The following is a 20,048-nucleotide window of genomic DNA, read 5'->3' on the forward strand; positions in this document are numbered from 1 at the left end:
TCAAAAAGTCCTCCACGAAGGCAAAGTTCTCACAATACTTGATCCAGGAGCTCCCTTGTCTTCTGGATTGGGTTCAAAATGGCAAGGCTACGGAGTTGAACATTAGTAGTCGTAAACCCAAAAAATTTGGGTCGGCTGTTATTAATCGACAGTTATAAAACAGAACAAAAAGTATTTTCTGGTTCAAGACAAAGTAGAACTTTTTGAGAGTATTAATCCACATATGCGTTGCATGGAGAAGAAAGCAATAAAAATCTCCCACTGTTAGCCACAAAGCTAATGGAGTCATATTTCGTCTACGACTGAAGATATTTTACGTTAAGCAATGCGAATGATGGGAGCAGAATTCTTATCGACCAGTCATCGCTGGGATTCGAGCCTTGTTCCCACAATGTGGCTCAAACTTTCGTATTTTGTTTGGAGAATAACAGTTTGTGTTAAAACTTTGGATAATCTGGTAAAAACAACCGTTGAGGAAGACGTTTTGAGCCTAATAAATTCAATTTGTGTTTCCGCGGAAGTCGTCCTGAACATAATACTGATATCCCTGATTTATGGGGTCGACCCAGTTTGTCGGAGAAGCAATTTACATGGTCACCCACGTTAAATATTTAGTAGTCGTACTTCCATTACGTAGCAACACAATTGGCTATTGGCGACGGTATGGGTTAAATATCTATAATGATCCGAAGACATTTTTCTTAAAAAAACCGTCGTTGAACAGCCGACCCAACTTTGGGTTTACAACTACTAAAGATTCCGTTATCTTGTAATTTTGAACACAATCCAGAGGACGAGAGAACTCCTGGATCAAGTATTGGGAGAAATTTGCATTCGGGGAGGACTTTTTGATGGAACTAATTCTCATTTGCGTTACATGGACAGAAAAATCACGAAACATTTCCACGGTTAGCCTGACCGCAAGCGAACTCGAAACCATGATTTGTCTACGACAGAGGATATTTTATGTAAGCACTGTGGTCGGTGCCAGCCGGGTGCGGAATTCGTATCGACCAGGGATTCGAACCCGTGTCATCTTATTGGGAGGCTCTATCCCCTGAGCCACCACGTCTCCCGAAGGCATTTTTGATATTATATCGAGGGTTTCTTCTTTGATAATCCGATGACCGAACACTTTACTGTAGAATAGTTTAACGAAGAATAGTTGAATAATGTGTTCATCAAAGTGGTTACCCACCCGTTCATTGACCGTAACCAATGATACTAGGTTCGATTCCCACAGTGGCTCTCTTCTTCTCTTCCTTACCTTTTTTTTCAGTATCATTCGTTTAAATATTATTTATTATATTTCAATCGTCATTTAAATTACAGTATTTTTTTAAATTTCTTTTAATAAAGGTTTGCTTTTTTGTGTTCACAAATAGTATTCAATTTGAAATGTAAATTAGTTTATTCTATTCATTGCATTTTAGTTATGACTTGACAATAAAATTGCAATAACAATCCAAACTTTCTACTTCATTTTGTTAGTTAAAATAATGTCTTATGTACTACAAAAAAAGTTAAGATTTTAAAGTGATTTCTTCAAAATAGGGTAGTCTCGTTCAACTTTGTGCCATTTATTTTCACAGACACGTTCAATATCTTATTAAGTGTTTACAGAAGAAATAAATTCTGGAAAAAAGGCTGTGCATATTAAAATGAACGCAATAGTTCATCGTTAACCTCCATGCCCGAATTTTAATGCATGATGGATATGCTTCTAAACTTTCAAAATATTGAAAAATCTTTTTGTTTTAATGATTATGTAATATGTTTTTCACCTTCAGTCACTAAGTTCGTTGTTAACAATCAACTTTTATTAACTGTGTAAAATAACAAATAAGTTTTTTTTTGTCTTCAATTTTTTTCCTTCTTTGTACTAGGAGGCTCCGATCACAGTTATGACTTGCCTCGCTTAAAAGTCTTATTATTATTTTTTAAATTATTAAACCTAAGAAATATTTAATTATTATCATTTTATGTCAGAACATTTTGTTTATCCTAATAAAATGATTGAACTGAATTTTAAACTACAGAATATGTTTAGCATTACTTTTTTCATCATTCACTTTTGTTATATTAGAGCTTATAAAATGACCTAGTCAGAGACATTTCTTATCGAACAATTATTAATCAAACTTAAAAAGATTTATTTTATAAATTAAACTTAAAAAGTGGGCTATTTTGTAACAACAAAAGAATACTTATCATAAAAATATATACTTAACATAAAAAAATACTTTGTTTTGAAGGTTATTAAAATAATTATTTACATAAGTTCTATCATTTCCTGGCCATTACATAGAAATTTTATGGCCGTAGTATTAACAAAATAAATTTATCGATCATTGTAATTTTGACCACTTTCCAGCTAGTTGAAGCATTTAAGAGAGAATTGTATAGGATGGTCATGCTAGTATTAATCATTTACTACTTTCCGCGTAGCTAGAGCGCTCACATTTCAAGTTTTTTGTATGATAATAATTCAATCCATTTTGTAAATACTAGCAAAAAGTATAACTCATTGAAATTTCGAACACTTTAAAACAAACAGACAAAAACAAGAGCCGCGGGGTATATTCATTTCGATATATATATATATACGCTTTATCACCCTCCAACGTCTTTAGAAAGATGACGTAGTTTAGGTGTGTCAAAAAATAGACTTGTTTTCTCATTTTTAATTCGATAGAAAAACCTGATTTTGACATTTTTTTTAGCTATTTCATTATAACTAGTCTCACAAATTTTTAATTTAAATTCTATAAACAATCCCCACATTTACTTTTCAAGAAACATTAGTGTCATCTAATCAAGAAAATAAAATTTAAATTGAGAAAACAAATAATAACAATATTTTTTTTATAATATTTCTAATAAAAACAACACTCATAAAGATTCAGAGTGATGTCATTTATCATTGCTGTAGTTCATTGACGTCGCACTAGAACTGCACAATGGGCTATTGGCGACGGACTGGGAAACATCCCTGAGAATGATCCAAAGACATGCCAACATCATTTTGATCCTCTGCAGAGGGAATGAAACCCCCGCTTCGGTAGCCCGACGACCTGCAAGCGAAGTCGAGCACATTACGGTAAAACAGTTTAACGAGGACCCATACAGCATACCCTCGGTCCCTACGCATACTGATCCAAGTGGTCACCCACCCTCTCACTGACCGCAGCCAGTGATGCCTGACTTCGGTGATCTGCTGGGAACCGTGTCTTAACACTCCGTTCACTGCGGGACCATTTAACGTGGATAGCATATTATATAGTATAATATTATGTATAGCACAGATTTCGAAATTGTTAACATCATTTAAAAATGTCGAAACCTGTTGAACCTGAAAATGAAAGTTTTAACACTAAACATATTACAACCGGTCAAATGAGCGTTTATTAACTTTTGCATCGAAAATGCGCTTATCATCTTATCTGTTTTGCACATTTGACTTCACAACTTTTTCTAACAATTATATACAGTTAATATTCTATTATTTTTGTTTGGAAACTAATACGTGTCGTGTATACCTATTTCTACCACAAACCGGTTATTTGAAGACAATGTATTGCTTTATAAGGCATCAGAAATGACAATGAGTTGCACATTTCCGTAAAGATTGTTGCCTTCAATCAGAATAATTGTGAATTCAGATTTCAAGCAAGTATTTAGATTGGCATTTTTGTGTCAGAAAGAGCAAAATGTTTTGGTAAGTTGCGTATATTTCATTTGGAGAGCTTTACCTCATTTCCAACTCACTGTTAGTTTTTACCCAGAAAAATTGTCTAAGCAATCGACACAGCGCAACAAATAATATTAATTATAAGAATAATTACAGGAATTATAATTCTTATATATTCTTAGAATTATAAGAATAATTATAAGGATTATAGAAATAATAATAATTAGAAGAAATATTTTTTTCTGAAAATGTACAATGGGAACACTCCGTATAAAATGCGTTGAGACATTCTTATTCTTTGTGATATATTAAAATTGGCAAAATACAATTTTGTTTATTTCCTTCCTAATATCCATATATCGAACAGTCAATCAAGAAATTTAAGGTCCGGCTATAGTAGAAATAGGTATATATTAAGTTGTCCACATCAAGATTTATTAAACGATTTAACATTGCTTGCTTTTCAATGTTTCATATTCAACACTGTACAATATGGTTCAACACTGTACCGAGTTTTAGGACAGCGTCGGGACATTTTTTTAAAGTTTACAAAAAAATATGACATTCAATTATTATCTTAAAATAATTCTTGCATACACACACGATAACATAAAATCCATTCTTGAAAAACGAGACACTTTCGTCTGTTCAACAGATATGTATTTCTTTCCACTCCATTAAGTAAGGAAGAAGAAGGAAAAAAAAGGAAATTATTTATTAGCATGTACAATTGCTGAAATGTTCAACAGTCACATCGTTATGCAGCACCACTCTTTTTTTTAAAAAAAATTCAGAGAATAAAACTCTGAATTAGCTAGTTCCCCCCATCAGTTCATCTTCATATTGTTTCCTGAAACAATCACCCACAGGAAAGAAGTCCCAGCACCTCTTCTGATAGAACTCCCACACATAGGTCTCCTGAAAAGATAAGAGAAATCATGAATCAGCTTTCAAACACTCTTGAATCATTTTTAACTTGGAAGTCACCCAACTGCGAATTTTATTCAAAATAGTTTGTATTCAATATGACGCTTACTATTTTCAAATTTTTAACTTTTTTTAATAGTTAAAACTTTGAAACATGGAAAAGTTTATCGTACAGAATTTCAGATTTGTTTCATTATTTATACAGCTTATAAAACCACGTGGATTTTTTTATGCTCTCTACATCAAAGTTTGAGTTTGACTAAGATGGAAATAGCAGACACTAAATCTACTTCAAAATAAATAAAAATTTTAAAAAAATGTCATAGAAGATAAAAAATATTTCAACTGTTTTGACCATAATTTCTTCTTTAGGGCTGGTGAAATGTAGTTTTTTTTTTTAGCAGTTGAGTGACAGATTCCAGAATAAAAAACTTAACCATTAAAGTGACGAGGTGTGCATTTTAAGTAACGGTCGTTAGAAAATAAAAAAACCAAAGGCAAGAAAACTTTCAAGAAGCAACATTATTTTCAGATTCTACATAAGTTTGTCTTTTTTTCAACGTGTTCACCAAGTTTGTTAAAACGCTTATCATTAGATTTAGAATACCCTCTTCATACAATTTTGCAACCTGCTCCGTTCACTAAGAGGTCACGTATTCACAAATGATTGCAGCAATAATGATGTTTGAAATATCGGAAAAGATGAAAATCACTCAGAGCGAGGTCTGGGCTGTAAGGAGGGGCGGACCAAAACTTCCCAGCGTAAAGAGTCCTGGGATTTGAGTTGCGGAGAGAGTCAGTGTCATAGAGTAGCAAAATTACCTGTCAGCATGGCAGGGAGATAAGCTACTTCACGAATCTGCCAGTGAATGTCTGTAGCAGACATGTTTTACGCCGACTGAAAACGCATCACTGACCGGTGCATGGCGGGCGATTTGTTAAACATTTAAAAGACACAGCTGCAGTTGAGAGCAGTTGCTCCCAAGGAATGCCGACCTTACTTTAAAAACCGTTGGAAGATCATATCACTTGTAGTTTAATCAGTTGTAAAAAAGAATATTAAAGACAATAAATAAGTAGAACTGTTCTCAATAGTTAAAAAAATTATAATATAAAACAAGAACTAAATTATCACTCAATAACAGCACTTAAACGAATCATCGCAGTCTGATCATTTGTTAGACCTTCCAAAATTGTAAATTTTAATAATAAATTTCATAAATTCGTAAAAAAAAAAAAAATAATAATAATTTTGAAAAATATACAGTTGCTTATATTAAGACAAATAATTTTAAAAAAAATTATTCCAACTACACTTACTTGACCAGTATATTCTGTGTCAGGTTTGTTGATGAGATGCATGAGGAAAAACCTAAAACAATAAGAATTAAAATAAGTAGTTCATTTTAAATAGAATTTATGCCAGACAAACGCAGTATTGAAGCATTATTTTCAAACATTTAGCGAAATAGTCTTGGAATCACAAGATCAATGAAGGATAGCGAAGAGAAAGATACATTTTGAAAATCTATAGCGAAAGAGAATAGTCTACGTCATCGTCAAAAATATTTTAAAAAAATACTCAGGATACCTCATAGGCTTTTCCTTTAAAAAAAACATAGGATATCGTCAGTGTTGTACCTGGACTACCTAAAGCCCTAGATTATAGTTTGTCTACGGTAAGAACTCTCTCCACAACAAAGTCTGAGGCCGTCTGCTGCTATGGCAACAAGAATAGCGTATTTCAGGGGCGTTAGCTTCTCTTCACTCTAAAGCTAACACAATATACTTCAGAAAAAGATTCCCTTTCCCTCGCCAACTCGTACCAAAACCTGTCCTAAACAGTGACCCCTACATGAAATAGTTATATCTCGTTAACATAGTCACCGCCACGGGTCCAGACGAATAGCTGGGGGAGTTCTTACTTAAGACAACTTATACTTGTGGCGTCACATTTTTCCTTGCGACCTTTGTGCCGTTTTTAATTTTGATTGGCTGGAGCCGATCACATGGATAGACGGTTGACTGGTTTGAACGGTGAAGTGTCATTTCACTTGATCTGTTATTTCTATTTACTTTATTCGTTACATACTTTTAAATCAATAATGACTGGTTGTTGCGCACTTGGGTGTTCTAATTAAGCCAAAATTAGGCTATAAATTATATTGCTTACATGCTGGTGATCGCAATAAAGAACAAATGGCTGCATGGAATTGGCAGAGATAAATGAACTCCAAATATAAAAGATACGACGATTAAACTTAAATAATCATCCAGTTCATAATTTTATGCCAACTTTGCGAAATACCTTGTCTTGTTGAGTCCATTAAAAACTGAAGCTCTCACGTAGTTTTGCCAACTTAAAGCTTACCATTAACTAAAACCACGAGAGAGAACAGAGTAGCGTTTCTTATGCTCTTTTAAATGATGGGTGGAATAGACTTCAAAACAAAGTATGATGCCGTAGAGATTTGGCAACTCTGTTTTATATTAAATTGAAATAACCACTCGGTTTAAAAGTTTGCATTCAAATAAATTTAAATATAACCCCACCCAGTTGAAACTCAGAGAACAACCGACATGACACCGATGAGACATTTAGGAAGGTTAAAAAAGAAAAAAATAATAATACTTACATATAGTTTGCGAGATTATGCTCTTTCTGAACATGTGTATCAAAACCGTGGGGAACTTTGTCAAAATAATCCTTTCCAATTCCACAAATGAAACAATTAGACTGAAAAGAAGTTTAAAATACACTTAGAAACGTGTTTAAAATCAAGAAGCTATAATGAACTAAAACCGATTATTAACTTATGCTCTATTCGTGTTGAATTTCATTCGAATATCAAAGTCGTTCTTTTGTTAGCTTCTGAGAACTCATTCAATACAAGTCATGCAGCAGACACACATTGAACAAACTATTTTCAAGAATTTCCTGATCATCTCAATAAATTAGGACTTGCAATATTTCTTTTTTTCATAAAATATTACGAAACGAAAAGTAGCGTAAAATCTTTTTAATGTATTCAATTCAGACGTATAATTTTGAATTCACTATTATCTAAAAATAAATTCAGCGCTCAAAATAAAAATATTACCCTGAATCACTTTAATGATCCCATACACAAGTATCAATAATTATAGTATTTGGGAATGACTATTAATTACAGTCCCTGGCCATATTATGAGACGGACTCTCTGTAAAATTGTAATTATCAGATGATTCTTTACAGCTGTATTGTTTGCACTTGCTTACGCTCCTGAGTCAATGGCTTAACATTGTAATGCAATACGTTAAAAATAAGTACAAATAAGAAGTGTATAAATTGTATTGCATTGTACTAAAAAATACTTTTAACTTCAATTGCTCTAAAAAAACATTTTTCAAAAATATAAAAACAGACAAATAATTAGCTGTATTAATATCTCGTTAGAAAAGAAATACCGCCTATTTTATGACTAAAATGGACTTGCATTGCAGGGGAAATATGTGAAAAGAATGAGGATAAAAAGCAACATAAATACCTCCATATCATCGACGACGCTTTGAAGTTGATCTCTAAGCTCACCAAATGCATCAATGATCAAACCTGTGTTCAAGTATTTTAAACAATCAATTTTGATTCATACAGAAGTTGATAAAAAATTTAAAAAAAAGAGAGAAGGATTTCTTATTGAAGCGATGAAGCATTTAAATGAAAGAAACAATAATAAGATTAATAAGTGAAATAAGACAATTTATTGAAATAAACAACCCACCTTGTATAATAGCCAATAAGATGACAATGATGAAGAAGAAGAAAGTGATGTCAAAAAGAATTCTATAAGCCTCGTATTCATCACCATCAGGAGGATCAATTTCATCACCTTTAAAAAATACACAAAATTCAACACATTAACACAATACGGAAATGCAATCACATTCTCAAATATGTTAAATATGCAGTACATTATAGTCGGGGTGGCTTAAGGGATAGAGCGTTAGCCTCACAATGAGGTGAACCGGGTTCGAATCCCGGGTCGATTTGAATTCCGCATCCGGCTCGCACCGACCACAGTGCTGACGCAAAATATCTTCAGTGGCAGACGGATCATGGGTGAGAGTTCCCTTGCCATCCGGCTAACCGTGAGAGGTTTTCGTGGCTTTTCTGTCCATGTAACGCAAATGCGAATGAGTCCCCCACGAAGACAAATTTCTCCCACTACTTGATCCAGGAGTTTCCTTGTCTTCTGTATTGGGTTCAAAATGGCGGAGTTGAAGATGAGTAGTCGCATCCCGAAAATTGGGTCTGCTGTTCAATGACGGTTTCAAAATAAAATATGCAGTATCAGCGAGGGCCAACCACGGAGATTTTTTCAAGGGTGAAACCAGCGGAAAACATACATTAAAATGTTTAAAATATCCTGTTCATTTTTTTTTTTAATTTTTGCATTATTGAAAAATGTTATTAAAAATATACATCGAATATTTTTTCAGACGATATCCATAATTTCAACTAACACATTTTAGCTGAATATTTGTGTTCTGTATAATTTTCTTTTAAAATACTTTTTTTTTTGATAAGCTATGCAAACTAAAAACACTTAAAGACAAATTATAAATTTTTCTTCCCTAGATTTCGAGGAATTGTACGATTGCATCCTGAATAAGTTTCTTAATGAACCCATTTGTGTCCACTCGCATTTGCGTTACACGGAGAGGAAAATCACGAAAACCTCCCACGGTCAGCTTGATGGCAAACGGATACTAACCCATGATCCGTCTACCACTGAGGATATTTTACGCCAGCACTGTGATCGACGCCAGCCGGGTGTGGAATTCGTAACGACCAGCCATCGGTGGTATTTGAACCCCGTTCACCTCATTAGAAGAGCTCTACCCTCTGAGCCACACCACGGCTCTATTCCTATCAATTGTGATTTTAAATGGGATTTAAAACTAAATCAGTTTCAACACTTAAAAATCAAATCCTATTTGAATATTACTTACCAATGCCACCGCCTGCTCTTACTCCCTTATATAAGTGAAACACAAAACACTGCAAAAATAATAATGAAATTTAATAAAAATATTAATCAAGCATTAAAATAGTATTAGCAAATACGTCAATAAAGCTCTTTAGGTATATAATTACGTACATAATTACATATATTAAGTACTTAAATACCACTACTTTAATAATGAAACTCAATATAAAATATTATTCAGTTATTAAAATAGTACTGTAAATACGTAAATAATTAAGTATACAATTACTCTTTGCGTATATAATTACGTATATAACTAACGTACGTAAATAACACTCTTTTAATATTGAAATTTAATAAAAAATATTTATCAGATTAAAAATAATATCAGAATAAAAAATTCAGAATTAATTTTATTATTAGAAGAAACTTCATTTTACACATTGTTGTTAATTGTCTTTTAAACAGTTGATCAAAAGATGCTATGGATTGTATTTTAAGTAGTAATAAACCACTTTCTGGTGATTGTCTATTTGGAAAAGATGCAGTTTCCAAACAATGTGGACTCAATGCAGAGCAAAAACTTTAGTCATAAGAATTGTGATTATCTTTATACTTTCAATTGATTATAATTTTAGTGTTTTATGTTATCGGTAAAAATTAATGGGACGGTATTTATCCTGCAACCCTTAAATAGGGTCTTCACATACATCATGCTTAATTTTAGCATTTTCTGCAAATTTAATTTCTCCTCGAACTACAATTCTTATGGATAACTTTTAATAATGCATTCACATGTAGATCTTTCCAAAGATTGTACGATGAAGAGAATCAAAACGATAAAGCAAACACATTTTTAAATGTTGGCAGCATTGTTTTGTTTTTAATCAAATCGAGAAGAATATTTCACAACGTTTAAGCATCTGTTTTTGTTGAAGCAAAATGAGAAAAAGAGAGATACCGTCAACATGTTGTGGCATTTTTGATCCACTTGATCGTCCTCTTCCTGAACATAGAACTTTCGGAAGAAGTTGAATGCAATGACGGTGTAAATATAAACGATTATAGTCAATAACATCACAGTCAACACCAGCTGCAATAAAAAAAAAAAAATCAGACATGACATCGTGTTTCCGTTCAAAGTAGTTTTCAAAATAAAATATAGATGGCAGCATGAAATCACGTGATTAGTAAATGCTTACTTTTTGTTTGTTTTATATATTATGTAGTTTAGTTCTCTCTGTGTTTTTGTCTCATTAAAGTTGCGTTATTAAAACCGGCATGGTCATTTTCAAAGTGACCATTTCAAGGAATCCTTTTACACATCCAAAAACAAATAACAGAAGTTTTTCTAAAACAATTTAATTCAAAAATCTTGTAGAAGTTTTTGGAGTAATACTACCACACTTGTCGAGGATAATAAGAAATTGACTTTAAGGGAACCATGAAATTCTCAATATTTATTTTTATATCGTGTTATTTTTGTACAGTGAGTATGATGTTTGATGAAATGAACTGCTTAAATAAAAGGAAGTTCGTTCCAGCATATTTTAAGTTATAAAACCGTATATTCTCTGCAGGATTTCTGACTCTCTCTCTCTCAAGTGATTATGCCAGGAACACCGTTGTTGGGAAGTAAAAATCACTTTTTGCGAAATGTGTCACCATTTAACCGAATCAAAATATGTGTGCACACATTATAAAACTCAACTATTCAAAAATAATTATTATAAGTAGTTTATAAAAATCATAATTGTTATATCATTTTAAACAATAAAATTATAAATGAAAAAGTATTAAACATGAACGAAATCAGTCAGTTTTCGAGTTGTAAGATATCCTATTATTATCGTAAAATATCGCATATATAAGTAGTGCGTATTAGAAGTATTTAGTTGTATTTAAAAGTTTTCATTTATTCAACCGATTTCTTAAAAATTTTGTAATTCAAAATGTTTACATAAAAATGAGTACACTTTACAACTTAGTTATTTTCAATCAACCGAAAATTGAATAACAAAAATTAATAAATAATAATGACGAATGGCTCTTTGGTTGATATTGGATTCAGAGCACTAACATTTTTTTCAATTGTCTAAAATAATTCTAAACAAATTTTAAAGTAAGCAAAAGTGTTGAAATATCATAAGGAAAAAAAATTGAAGCCCCAACCAGAAAATACGTTAATAATGTGAGAGGGCAACTCGACTCAAGAATATGGTTTAATCCATTTAATGAATATATGTCACGGCGAAAGACCGAAATCGGTGATGGTTGTTGACTTTCACCGGTGAATGTCCACAAACACCAAAATACGTCGGTGAAAGATCAAATATTTCAATACATTCTTGTACATTCGGACCCTCACCGGTGTATGTCGACAATCACAGATATGCTTTGGTGAATGTCCAAAATATTTATTACATTCGATTTTATATGAATTTATTCGTGGATATAATTACATTTATTCGATATTTTAACCCTAGACTGATGTTTTTTTAAGGTCAAGTGCCATTGCCCGGTATATATTTGCCCGATACTCTAAACACTGATGTTTCTTCTAATCTATCGTCAGTATGTATTAAAATATAGAATAAATATAAATATATCAAATAAATATAATATAAACGAATAAATTAATATAAAATTGGATATAACAAATATTTCGGACATTCACCAAAGCGACTATGTGATTGTTGACATTCACCGGTGAGAGTCAGAAATAAGGGTATTTAGCAAATATTTCGGACATACACCAAGCGACTACGTGAATGTTGACATTCACCGGTGAATGTTCTCATTCTCCAGATTTCGGTGTTTCACCGTAACAAATACAATAGGCACGTTTGAATAGTATGTCATCTCTAACCAAAGGAAAATTCAATCAGATTGAAACAGGAGGGGGGGGGGAATCGGATTTGAATATAATGGATAATTAATATACTGGAAACTTGATGTTTTTTTTTTTTTTTTTTGGTTTTGTGTATCATAAAAGTACAATTGGAAATAAACTGATATTGAATATTGATATGAATATTGCAGTCCTATAAAGCGAATACAATAAACTATTTTAAGTTCAGGACAGAGTCTCGATTAAAATGAAATTCTTAATTGGAGCATTGTGTGACATACAACGAAGTCTTCTTATAACGTCATTTTCCATTTTTGAAGAAAGTATTCTGTGCACTAAATGAATAATAATTAAATATACATATGGTAATAACAACATGCAAAATAATAAACCGTACCTGTTTTCCGTTGTGAGTGACGGATTGGAGGATGGTTCTTAGAGTCTTGAATCCAACAGCAATATCGAGCAGATGTGCGGCGAAGAAAAAATAGTTGAAATTTCCCATCACTGAGAACGTGAAGTACCAAGTGTTGTAGAGGAAAGCCTGCAAACAATAGAAAATTTCTTTACATTAAATAATTTGAATCACATCATTTCATAACACATAAATAAATGAATAAGCAAAATTAACATCACAATTTAATATTATTTTAAACAAACTCTTTTTTTTCCCTTAAGAAAATATTTATATATTTTTTTTTAAATTTCCACGACAGATCTTCAAATAAAATTGGAGCACAATCTGAATGGTTCGAGAATAGGATCTTAAATATGATAATGAGCGCAGACGAAAGCAGAGACAAAACAAACCTTCTTTGAATAAACATACGTTTGTCCCGACAGATTCAGATTTCTGACTCCTAAAGTATGGGAGGGAGCAGCCGCAAATATGCTAATTAGTTAGTGCAGACGATATTTTAAGTTACAAAATCAGACACAAAAACGAACTTTTCGCTATCAACGGATTTCTGACCCCCAAAATGTAGGAGGTAGAAACAATCTGGGAAATAGGGTACCATTAGTTTGGTCAGGAGGGCGTTCCCAAAGCCTGACAACTCCTTTAGAGGACCCAATACCTTGGGAAAAACTTTTAATCGCAAATTCTCTTTCATCTCCACACTGTTAAGATTTTCATTCTAAAATGGTAGCAAAATAACTGGCAGCTGCATGTTCATCCGATTAACCGTAAACTTTACGGTAAAGAACATTTGTTTCCTTTATAGTTTTGAAACCACTTACAAAAAGTATTGTTATAAAATCATGAATACAAAACTATACGGATTTTTTAACAACTAGCATTTTTCAAAAACGTAAAAAAAAAAAATTATTTAACTATACATATAACCTCGGCTTTTCGTTAGGTAATGGGCATTGGAGAGTGCTGGACACTGGAAATTATTCATGTGTTGAAGGGAATGAAAGAAATAGTGTGGTCTCAACACTAGGACTTCAAATAAGCTCGCTCGGCTATGATATGTACTCAGTTGCAAAGAACTAGGTAGCTTCATTAGGTGGTGCGATAAAATTCTAGTTCTTTAACCGTATTAGGTGAAAGCAGTTCATAAACACTTTTTCTCAAACAGTTTGGTTACCATTTATTTATGGTTATTTTACTGATTTGATTAAATAGGGTAAAATAACCATTCAATAAATTGTTATTTAACCTTTTTTTTTAGAAATTTCCAACAGTGCAACATTAATTTAAATTATAAAAGAAATAAAAGAATGCGTTCAGACAAATTTAGAGTAAGCCACGAAGCTTCAATCAATGAAAAACTAAATTCAAATTAACGAAATGCAAAGAAATTATTGGAAGAGAGCTTATCCATTGCGTAATCAGAAGTTTTCGTATCATAATGTATTTTTATTGCGATATTTTAAAATTTTAATTTCGGTATTTGAACTTCCTTTTCAATTTTCACTCACTTTTAAATTAACTTTCTAATAACTCACTTTTAAATTAGCCATGGAAGTGAAAAAGAATTTGCCACGAAACATTTCTCCCGTGGTAAGGCGTCCTCTATGTTAATTTTACTTTTTACGTATATAGTCGGATCTCGAGAACTTTTTCTTTTATTTCGCACACAATTATCAAATTCATTTATCCAATGTAAAAAATAACTTTTTTGAAAGTATTTATTATTCTTTATTGTTTTATTTGAAAAGGGTCGAAAAAATGTTGAACGATAAGGAAAAAAAAAATTTTTTTACACCCTATTAAGGAATGTAATATTACATAGCAAAATAGAATATTTGTGCGAAATCAGATGACTAGAAGTCGAATTTTAAAAATGAAACTTTTTAAAAACCACGTTTCATTACAAAGTCATTTAAATGGAACTAGCCTTTCTAAAAATGAAAGAAATCATTGTTAAAATGATCATTAAAGTAAAAACTAAATATTTATTTATTGAATGAAATACAATCTCATAGCTTGAACTTAAGAAGAAGGATTAAAAGAACACATTTAGAGAGAATCTCACGTTATCTGTGATGGTGACGCCTGCTTTCCAAATCTGATACTTCCAGTCCATGCTCATTATCCTGCAAAAAAAAAAAAAACATTTCATTCTCTTTATTAGTGTGAATAACATTTCATTCAAATGCATAACAAAACTAAATATACAGTCTCTAAATAATTTATTAGACGCACTATAAGAAGATTCTATGTAAAATCTTAATCATCAAGTGATACTAGACATCTATATTGTTTTTACGCCGCTGAAACCAGTTTGCATTACGTTTGTGTATTAATTGGTTAATATTGTAATACAATATGTTAAAAAATAAATACAAATAGGAAGTACACTCTATAACAAAAAAATCGACGCACCAAGAAGGAGTTGTCCGATTGAAACGAAAATTGGTGGATAGGAAGACAATGTACAGAATAGTAAATGATTAAAATTTCAGAACGATTGAATAATTTATTGCAGAGTTACAGTAACAAGTTCAATAAGGTGTTGACCCGCCTCTAGCCTGGATACCAGCTGCCACACGGCGTGGTATAGACCGATAAAGCTCCCGGACGGTCTCTTGCGGTATTTCCTGCCAAATTCGATCCAATTGTCATCAACATTCCGTGCCAGATGCAGTCGCCTTCCCATCATATCCCAGGCATGCTCGATGGGAGAGAGATCTGGTGATCTGGTAGGCCAAGGAGGAGTTTGACAAGCTTGCAGACAGTTCATAACAACACGTGCCGTATGTAGTCTGGCATTGTCCTGCTGAAACACCAGCCCAGGGTGCTGCAAAAGGAACGGTAGCAAAACAGGTCTTAGGATGTCGTCGACGTACCGCTGTGCAGTAAGTGTACCTCTAATGACGGCCAAAGGGGTCCGGCTGTTAAAGGAAATGGCACCCCAGACCATAATGCCTTGTTGAGGGCCGGTGTGGCGTGCAATAGTGAAGGCAGGATCTGCGTCTCCAAAGGCGTCTTCGATGATCGTCAGGACAAAGTTGGAAGCGGGATTCGTCGCTAAGGACTATATGTCCCCAGCATATCCCCCCATTTGCATATCTGTTCAAAACATTCATGCATACGAAATTTCAAAGCAATCGGAAGATTGCTTCTTGGTGCGTCGATTTTTTTGTTATGGAGTGTATATGAAAACCCATTGTATTGAGTTAACTCGCGTACATATTGCAAATATTTATTATCCAGAAAAAACTCGGCAGAATTTGTCAGTTTGTTTTGTTTTATCGTGTTTTTACACGGCTGAAAGCAAGCAAAACATAGTTTGGAAATTTGCCAAATTTTGTTTGAGAGTTTTGCTGTACACTTTGTGCGATTGCATATACGATGCTTACTGAATTAACATAGAAAAAAAAAAGAAGAAACAAAAATGGCGTATCATTTCACTGTGATTCTCAACCTTTTTTTTTTTTGTTGCGGCACACTTTTAACGATTTCGAAATTTGACGGCACACAATGAAAAAAATTTAGATTAAAAGTTATTTTCTTACCCGTGTTAAATAGTTTGCGATAATAAATTGAATGTGAAATAAAATATATACTACAAAAGCACGTTTATTAAGGGATTCATTTTTTCTTTCGACTCATTTTTTATTAGTAACAGTTATTTATTATTTTCTAGTTATTAATTGTTAGCTTGTTTTCCATAGTTATTGACTGTTCATATTCTTACATTAACTGTTATTTTTTGTGCTTTCTAGTTAACTAGTTTTTTTGCTAATTATTAATTGTTAGCATATTTTTTTTGTTAGTTGTCCTTCATTCATTTTTTTTTTATATATTTGATTTTTTAGTTATCCTTTGTTAATTTGTTTATTAATTGCATAGCTTACTTTAATGATTAGCTTTTATTTCAGTTTGAAAGTTAATATTTAGCTTGCTTTCCTTTGTTAATTAATAATGTTAATAGTCGTTCAATTTCCTACTTATTTCAACATTTTTTAAAATTGTGTGTCAAAGAAAAGTTACACTTTTATATTATATATACACTCTTTTTTAATTTAAACTTTACTCATAATAGAAAAAGCATTATAATTGTTATTGTATAATTTCTAATGCTTGGAGGCACATTTTAAGAATTTGGAGTCACACAAAAGTGGTTTAGAATCATTTCACTAGGGTTTATCACTTTGTGTGTTGTCCCCTGTTGTAAGAACTATCATACAAAGACTAACTATTTTCATTTGCCCGAGATCATTTGGGATAGTTAACTGATGGGGAATTAAATGTTTTTTTACACATAAAAACAAATTAAAATTTCAACTTAGAACTTGTGTATTATGTTTTGTTTTAGTTCCTTGTATTTGTTCACGAAATAAAAAAAATAGGTTAATTTTTTTCCTTTTTTTTTTCCAAAAAAAAAAAATGTAAGGGAAGTTTTTAAAAATGAAACGAATATGATTTAGACGAATTCATTTAATTAAAGAGAGAATGTCGTCGCCATTGACTAGGAATTGCCTTTTTATTTATTTATTTCATATTTTCTTATGTGTTATGCTGTTTTTAGTTATTATGGGAAATGTAAAATTATCTGAGAAATGAGTTTTAAAATTTAATTAATAAGTTTAAAATGCTCAGTTTCTCTTTCAGTTAAAAGGCGTCAAAATTCCTTTGCCGTAGCAGTCTTATAGTCTCCATATATGGCAGTACTTTTACTTTCGTTACTTGTACCGCCGGTACAAGTAAAAAGTACGTACTTTTACTTGTACTTCGTTACTTTTTAAATTTAGTACTTTTACTTGTACTTTCGTTACTTTTTTAGGGAAAAAGTACAAGTATTTGTAGCGGAAATATCGAAAGAAATCGTTACTTTTTTCTAAAACTCGGTAAGCTTTCTAAAAAAAAAAAGAAGAAAAAAAAAATTTAAAAAAAAAATTCTTATGTTTTTTTAATTTATAAAATTAATGTTCAATATATATTCATTCACAGCTAACTTCGTGTTTAAATACCTTCTGTTTCAACTTATACTGCACGTTCAATTATTTTTTACTAGCCCAAAGATCACAACGCTATCCGTAACCCCGTGTTTGCTTTGTTTATGTTTGTGCTTTTAAAACGCGTTTCTAATGAGTAAAACAATTTTAAATCAATGGTAATTTAAATAAATAAAAATAATAGGCTAAAAATTAAAATCAATAGATAAAATTTTTTTTTCGTGCAAATCCATAAAAAGTTTGACAATAAAATTATATTTGATTTTAAAATTACATTATACTATTATATTATGAAATTATATTATATAATATTCCTCCGAATTTAAAAATAAATTAATATCAATAACTTTCAAAATTAAAAATAATTAAATAAATAACAATAATTTTGCAAAAACATTAAAGAACATAAGAAAATTATTCAATAAAATTTTAGGTTACTTTGAATTTCCGATTTCCTCGAAATGTACTTTTAAATCGTTACTTTTTTTGTTTAGTACTTGTACTTTTACTTGTACTTTTTACTCGTTACTTTTTAAACTGAGAACTTTTTACTTTTTACTCGTTACTTTTTTTAAAAATACTTGTACTTTTACTCGTTACTTTTTAAAAGTAACGTTGCCATATATGATAGTCTCTAGACATACGGCGTTGTATATTCTTCTTTTCCCTCGAATTATAAGACTGAATGAATTGTGGTATATTTAGAATAATATTTAGGGGATTTATTTGCTTTAAGATATGTCCTTAAATATTTATAAAGTTGAAATTTATGTGTTCTTGATTTCCTACTCGTTTAATGGTTTTCAAGAAAATAAAGTGAAACATTTTCTTGTTAAAACTGTAAAAGATTCTGGTTCCAGACCAGACAATATGTTTGGATGTGGTTTCCATAATCAATCATTTCTTATTCTCAAATAACAATAAAAATAATTATTAAAGTGTGAAATATTTTGCTTTTGGGGTGTTTTTCTTATTATTATGTACTTTAAATTAAAGTTCTTTTAAGACATTCATATTTTTCTTTTGCCAATGTTTCTTTCGACCCTATGTTTGATCCATCATCATAATGCTATTAAAAGAATAATAGAAAAGTTACACGCTGCCGTGCAATTGAAAACATTCAGTATCGATTTTAAGAATCCTTACCCTTATAAATAGAATAACTGCTTCAAAAAATAAATTTTATGGAGAAAAAAAAAAACTCCCAATGTGAGTATACAAATATGCTAAGAGTAGAAAAATCTGCTGATGACGTCTACGCACGTCAAAATATGAAACCCAGAATCATGAGTCAAATTCTGATTCATTTCCCTCTTAGTAACCTTGGGGTGTCAAATTCAAAAGCTCAAATAAACAATGCCTAACTTTAGCTTCAAGTGGGACGCAAAAAAAAAAAAAAAATCAATGTTCATAGAAACAAATATTTTTATGTTGAACAGTTCATTGTAATAAACATATATAAAGTTAAATTATTGTTTGATACTTGACATCTCCTCTCTGCTACTATCTCACCTACGTCGTTAGAAATTTTATTGGCCGAGACTACTTTCAAATTTGACCCAACGTGAGCGTTATTAATACGGTTTCGGACAGGAGATTTATTTCCATTCATAACAGAAAATAATTGGCTCTCACTGATAAGTACTTCCAAACGTGGAAATAATTTCATATCCGAATTTTCGAGTATTTTCAAACCTTGTCGGTAAATATTTTTAAAATTTAGGCACACCCACTTCAATGAATTTTGCCTTCAAATATGAGTCTCACTGAATCTCAATCACTTCCATTTGCATATAACTGGGTACTGAGTCTATATTTATCGAGAAAATCGAAGAAAACAAACAAAATTTGACTTCCAAAGAATTAAAATCTTTAAACCTTGTTTCAAATTCTGTTCTAAGATTTGAATTCTTTTCTGCGCATTTTTGATACGATGCAGTATCCCTGGAAGAGCAGGTGCCGCAAGCCAATTAGAATTTTATATATTCTAGTATACAATTTAAAATGATCCGTATAGTTTATAAATAGAGTATGTTATAATTTTACATGCTAATTTCCTTTCTAATTCACATTTCTATTTTATTTTGACTTTGCGTAAGATATATTGACTGGGCCGCAAAAATGTCCATCTCGGGCCGCGAGTTTGACATCCCTGCAGTAACCGATACTCTTCTACTTATAAACTGGATAAGGATGGTT

At 31.6% G+C, this 20,048-nt stretch overlaps 1 protein-coding gene across 13 annotated transcripts in view; it reads right to left on the reverse strand.

Annotated features, from left to right (window-relative positions):
* Nucleotides 1–4,387: 4,387 nt before the first annotated feature.
* RyR (Ryanodine receptor) overlaps nucleotides 4,388–20,048 on the reverse strand; it is a 286,011-nt gene continuing 270,350 nt past the window's right edge. For all 13 annotated transcript variants that reach the window (XM_087150450.1, XM_087150444.1, XM_087150445.1 and 10 more), the window contains 9 exons: nucleotides 14,924–14,984; nucleotides 12,838–12,984; nucleotides 10,551–10,682; nucleotides 9,612–9,660; nucleotides 8,381–8,488; nucleotides 8,147–8,211; nucleotides 7,255–7,355; nucleotides 5,939–5,990; nucleotides 4,388–4,609 (listed from right to left, as the gene is read on the reverse strand). In XM_087150450.1, coding sequence (XP_087006576.1) covers nucleotides 4,502–4,609; nucleotides 5,939–5,990; nucleotides 7,255–7,355; nucleotides 8,147–8,211; nucleotides 8,381–8,488; nucleotides 9,612–9,660; nucleotides 10,551–10,682; nucleotides 12,838–12,984; nucleotides 14,924–14,984 — 823 coding nt within the window. In that variant the 3' untranslated portion in view covers nucleotides 4,388–4,501. The remainder of the gene's footprint in view (nucleotides 4,610–5,938; nucleotides 5,991–7,254; nucleotides 7,356–8,146; nucleotides 8,212–8,380; nucleotides 8,489–9,611; nucleotides 9,661–10,550; nucleotides 10,683–12,837; nucleotides 12,985–14,923; nucleotides 14,985–20,048) is intronic.

The sequence above is a fragment of the Parasteatoda tepidariorum genome, chromosome 1, assembly GCF_982258835.1.
Source record: "Parasteatoda tepidariorum strain Cologne lab strain chromosome 1, Ptep-v5.0, whole genome shotgun sequence".
Lineage (NCBI taxonomy): Eukaryota > Metazoa > Arthropoda > Arachnida > Araneae > Theridiidae > Parasteatoda > Parasteatoda tepidariorum.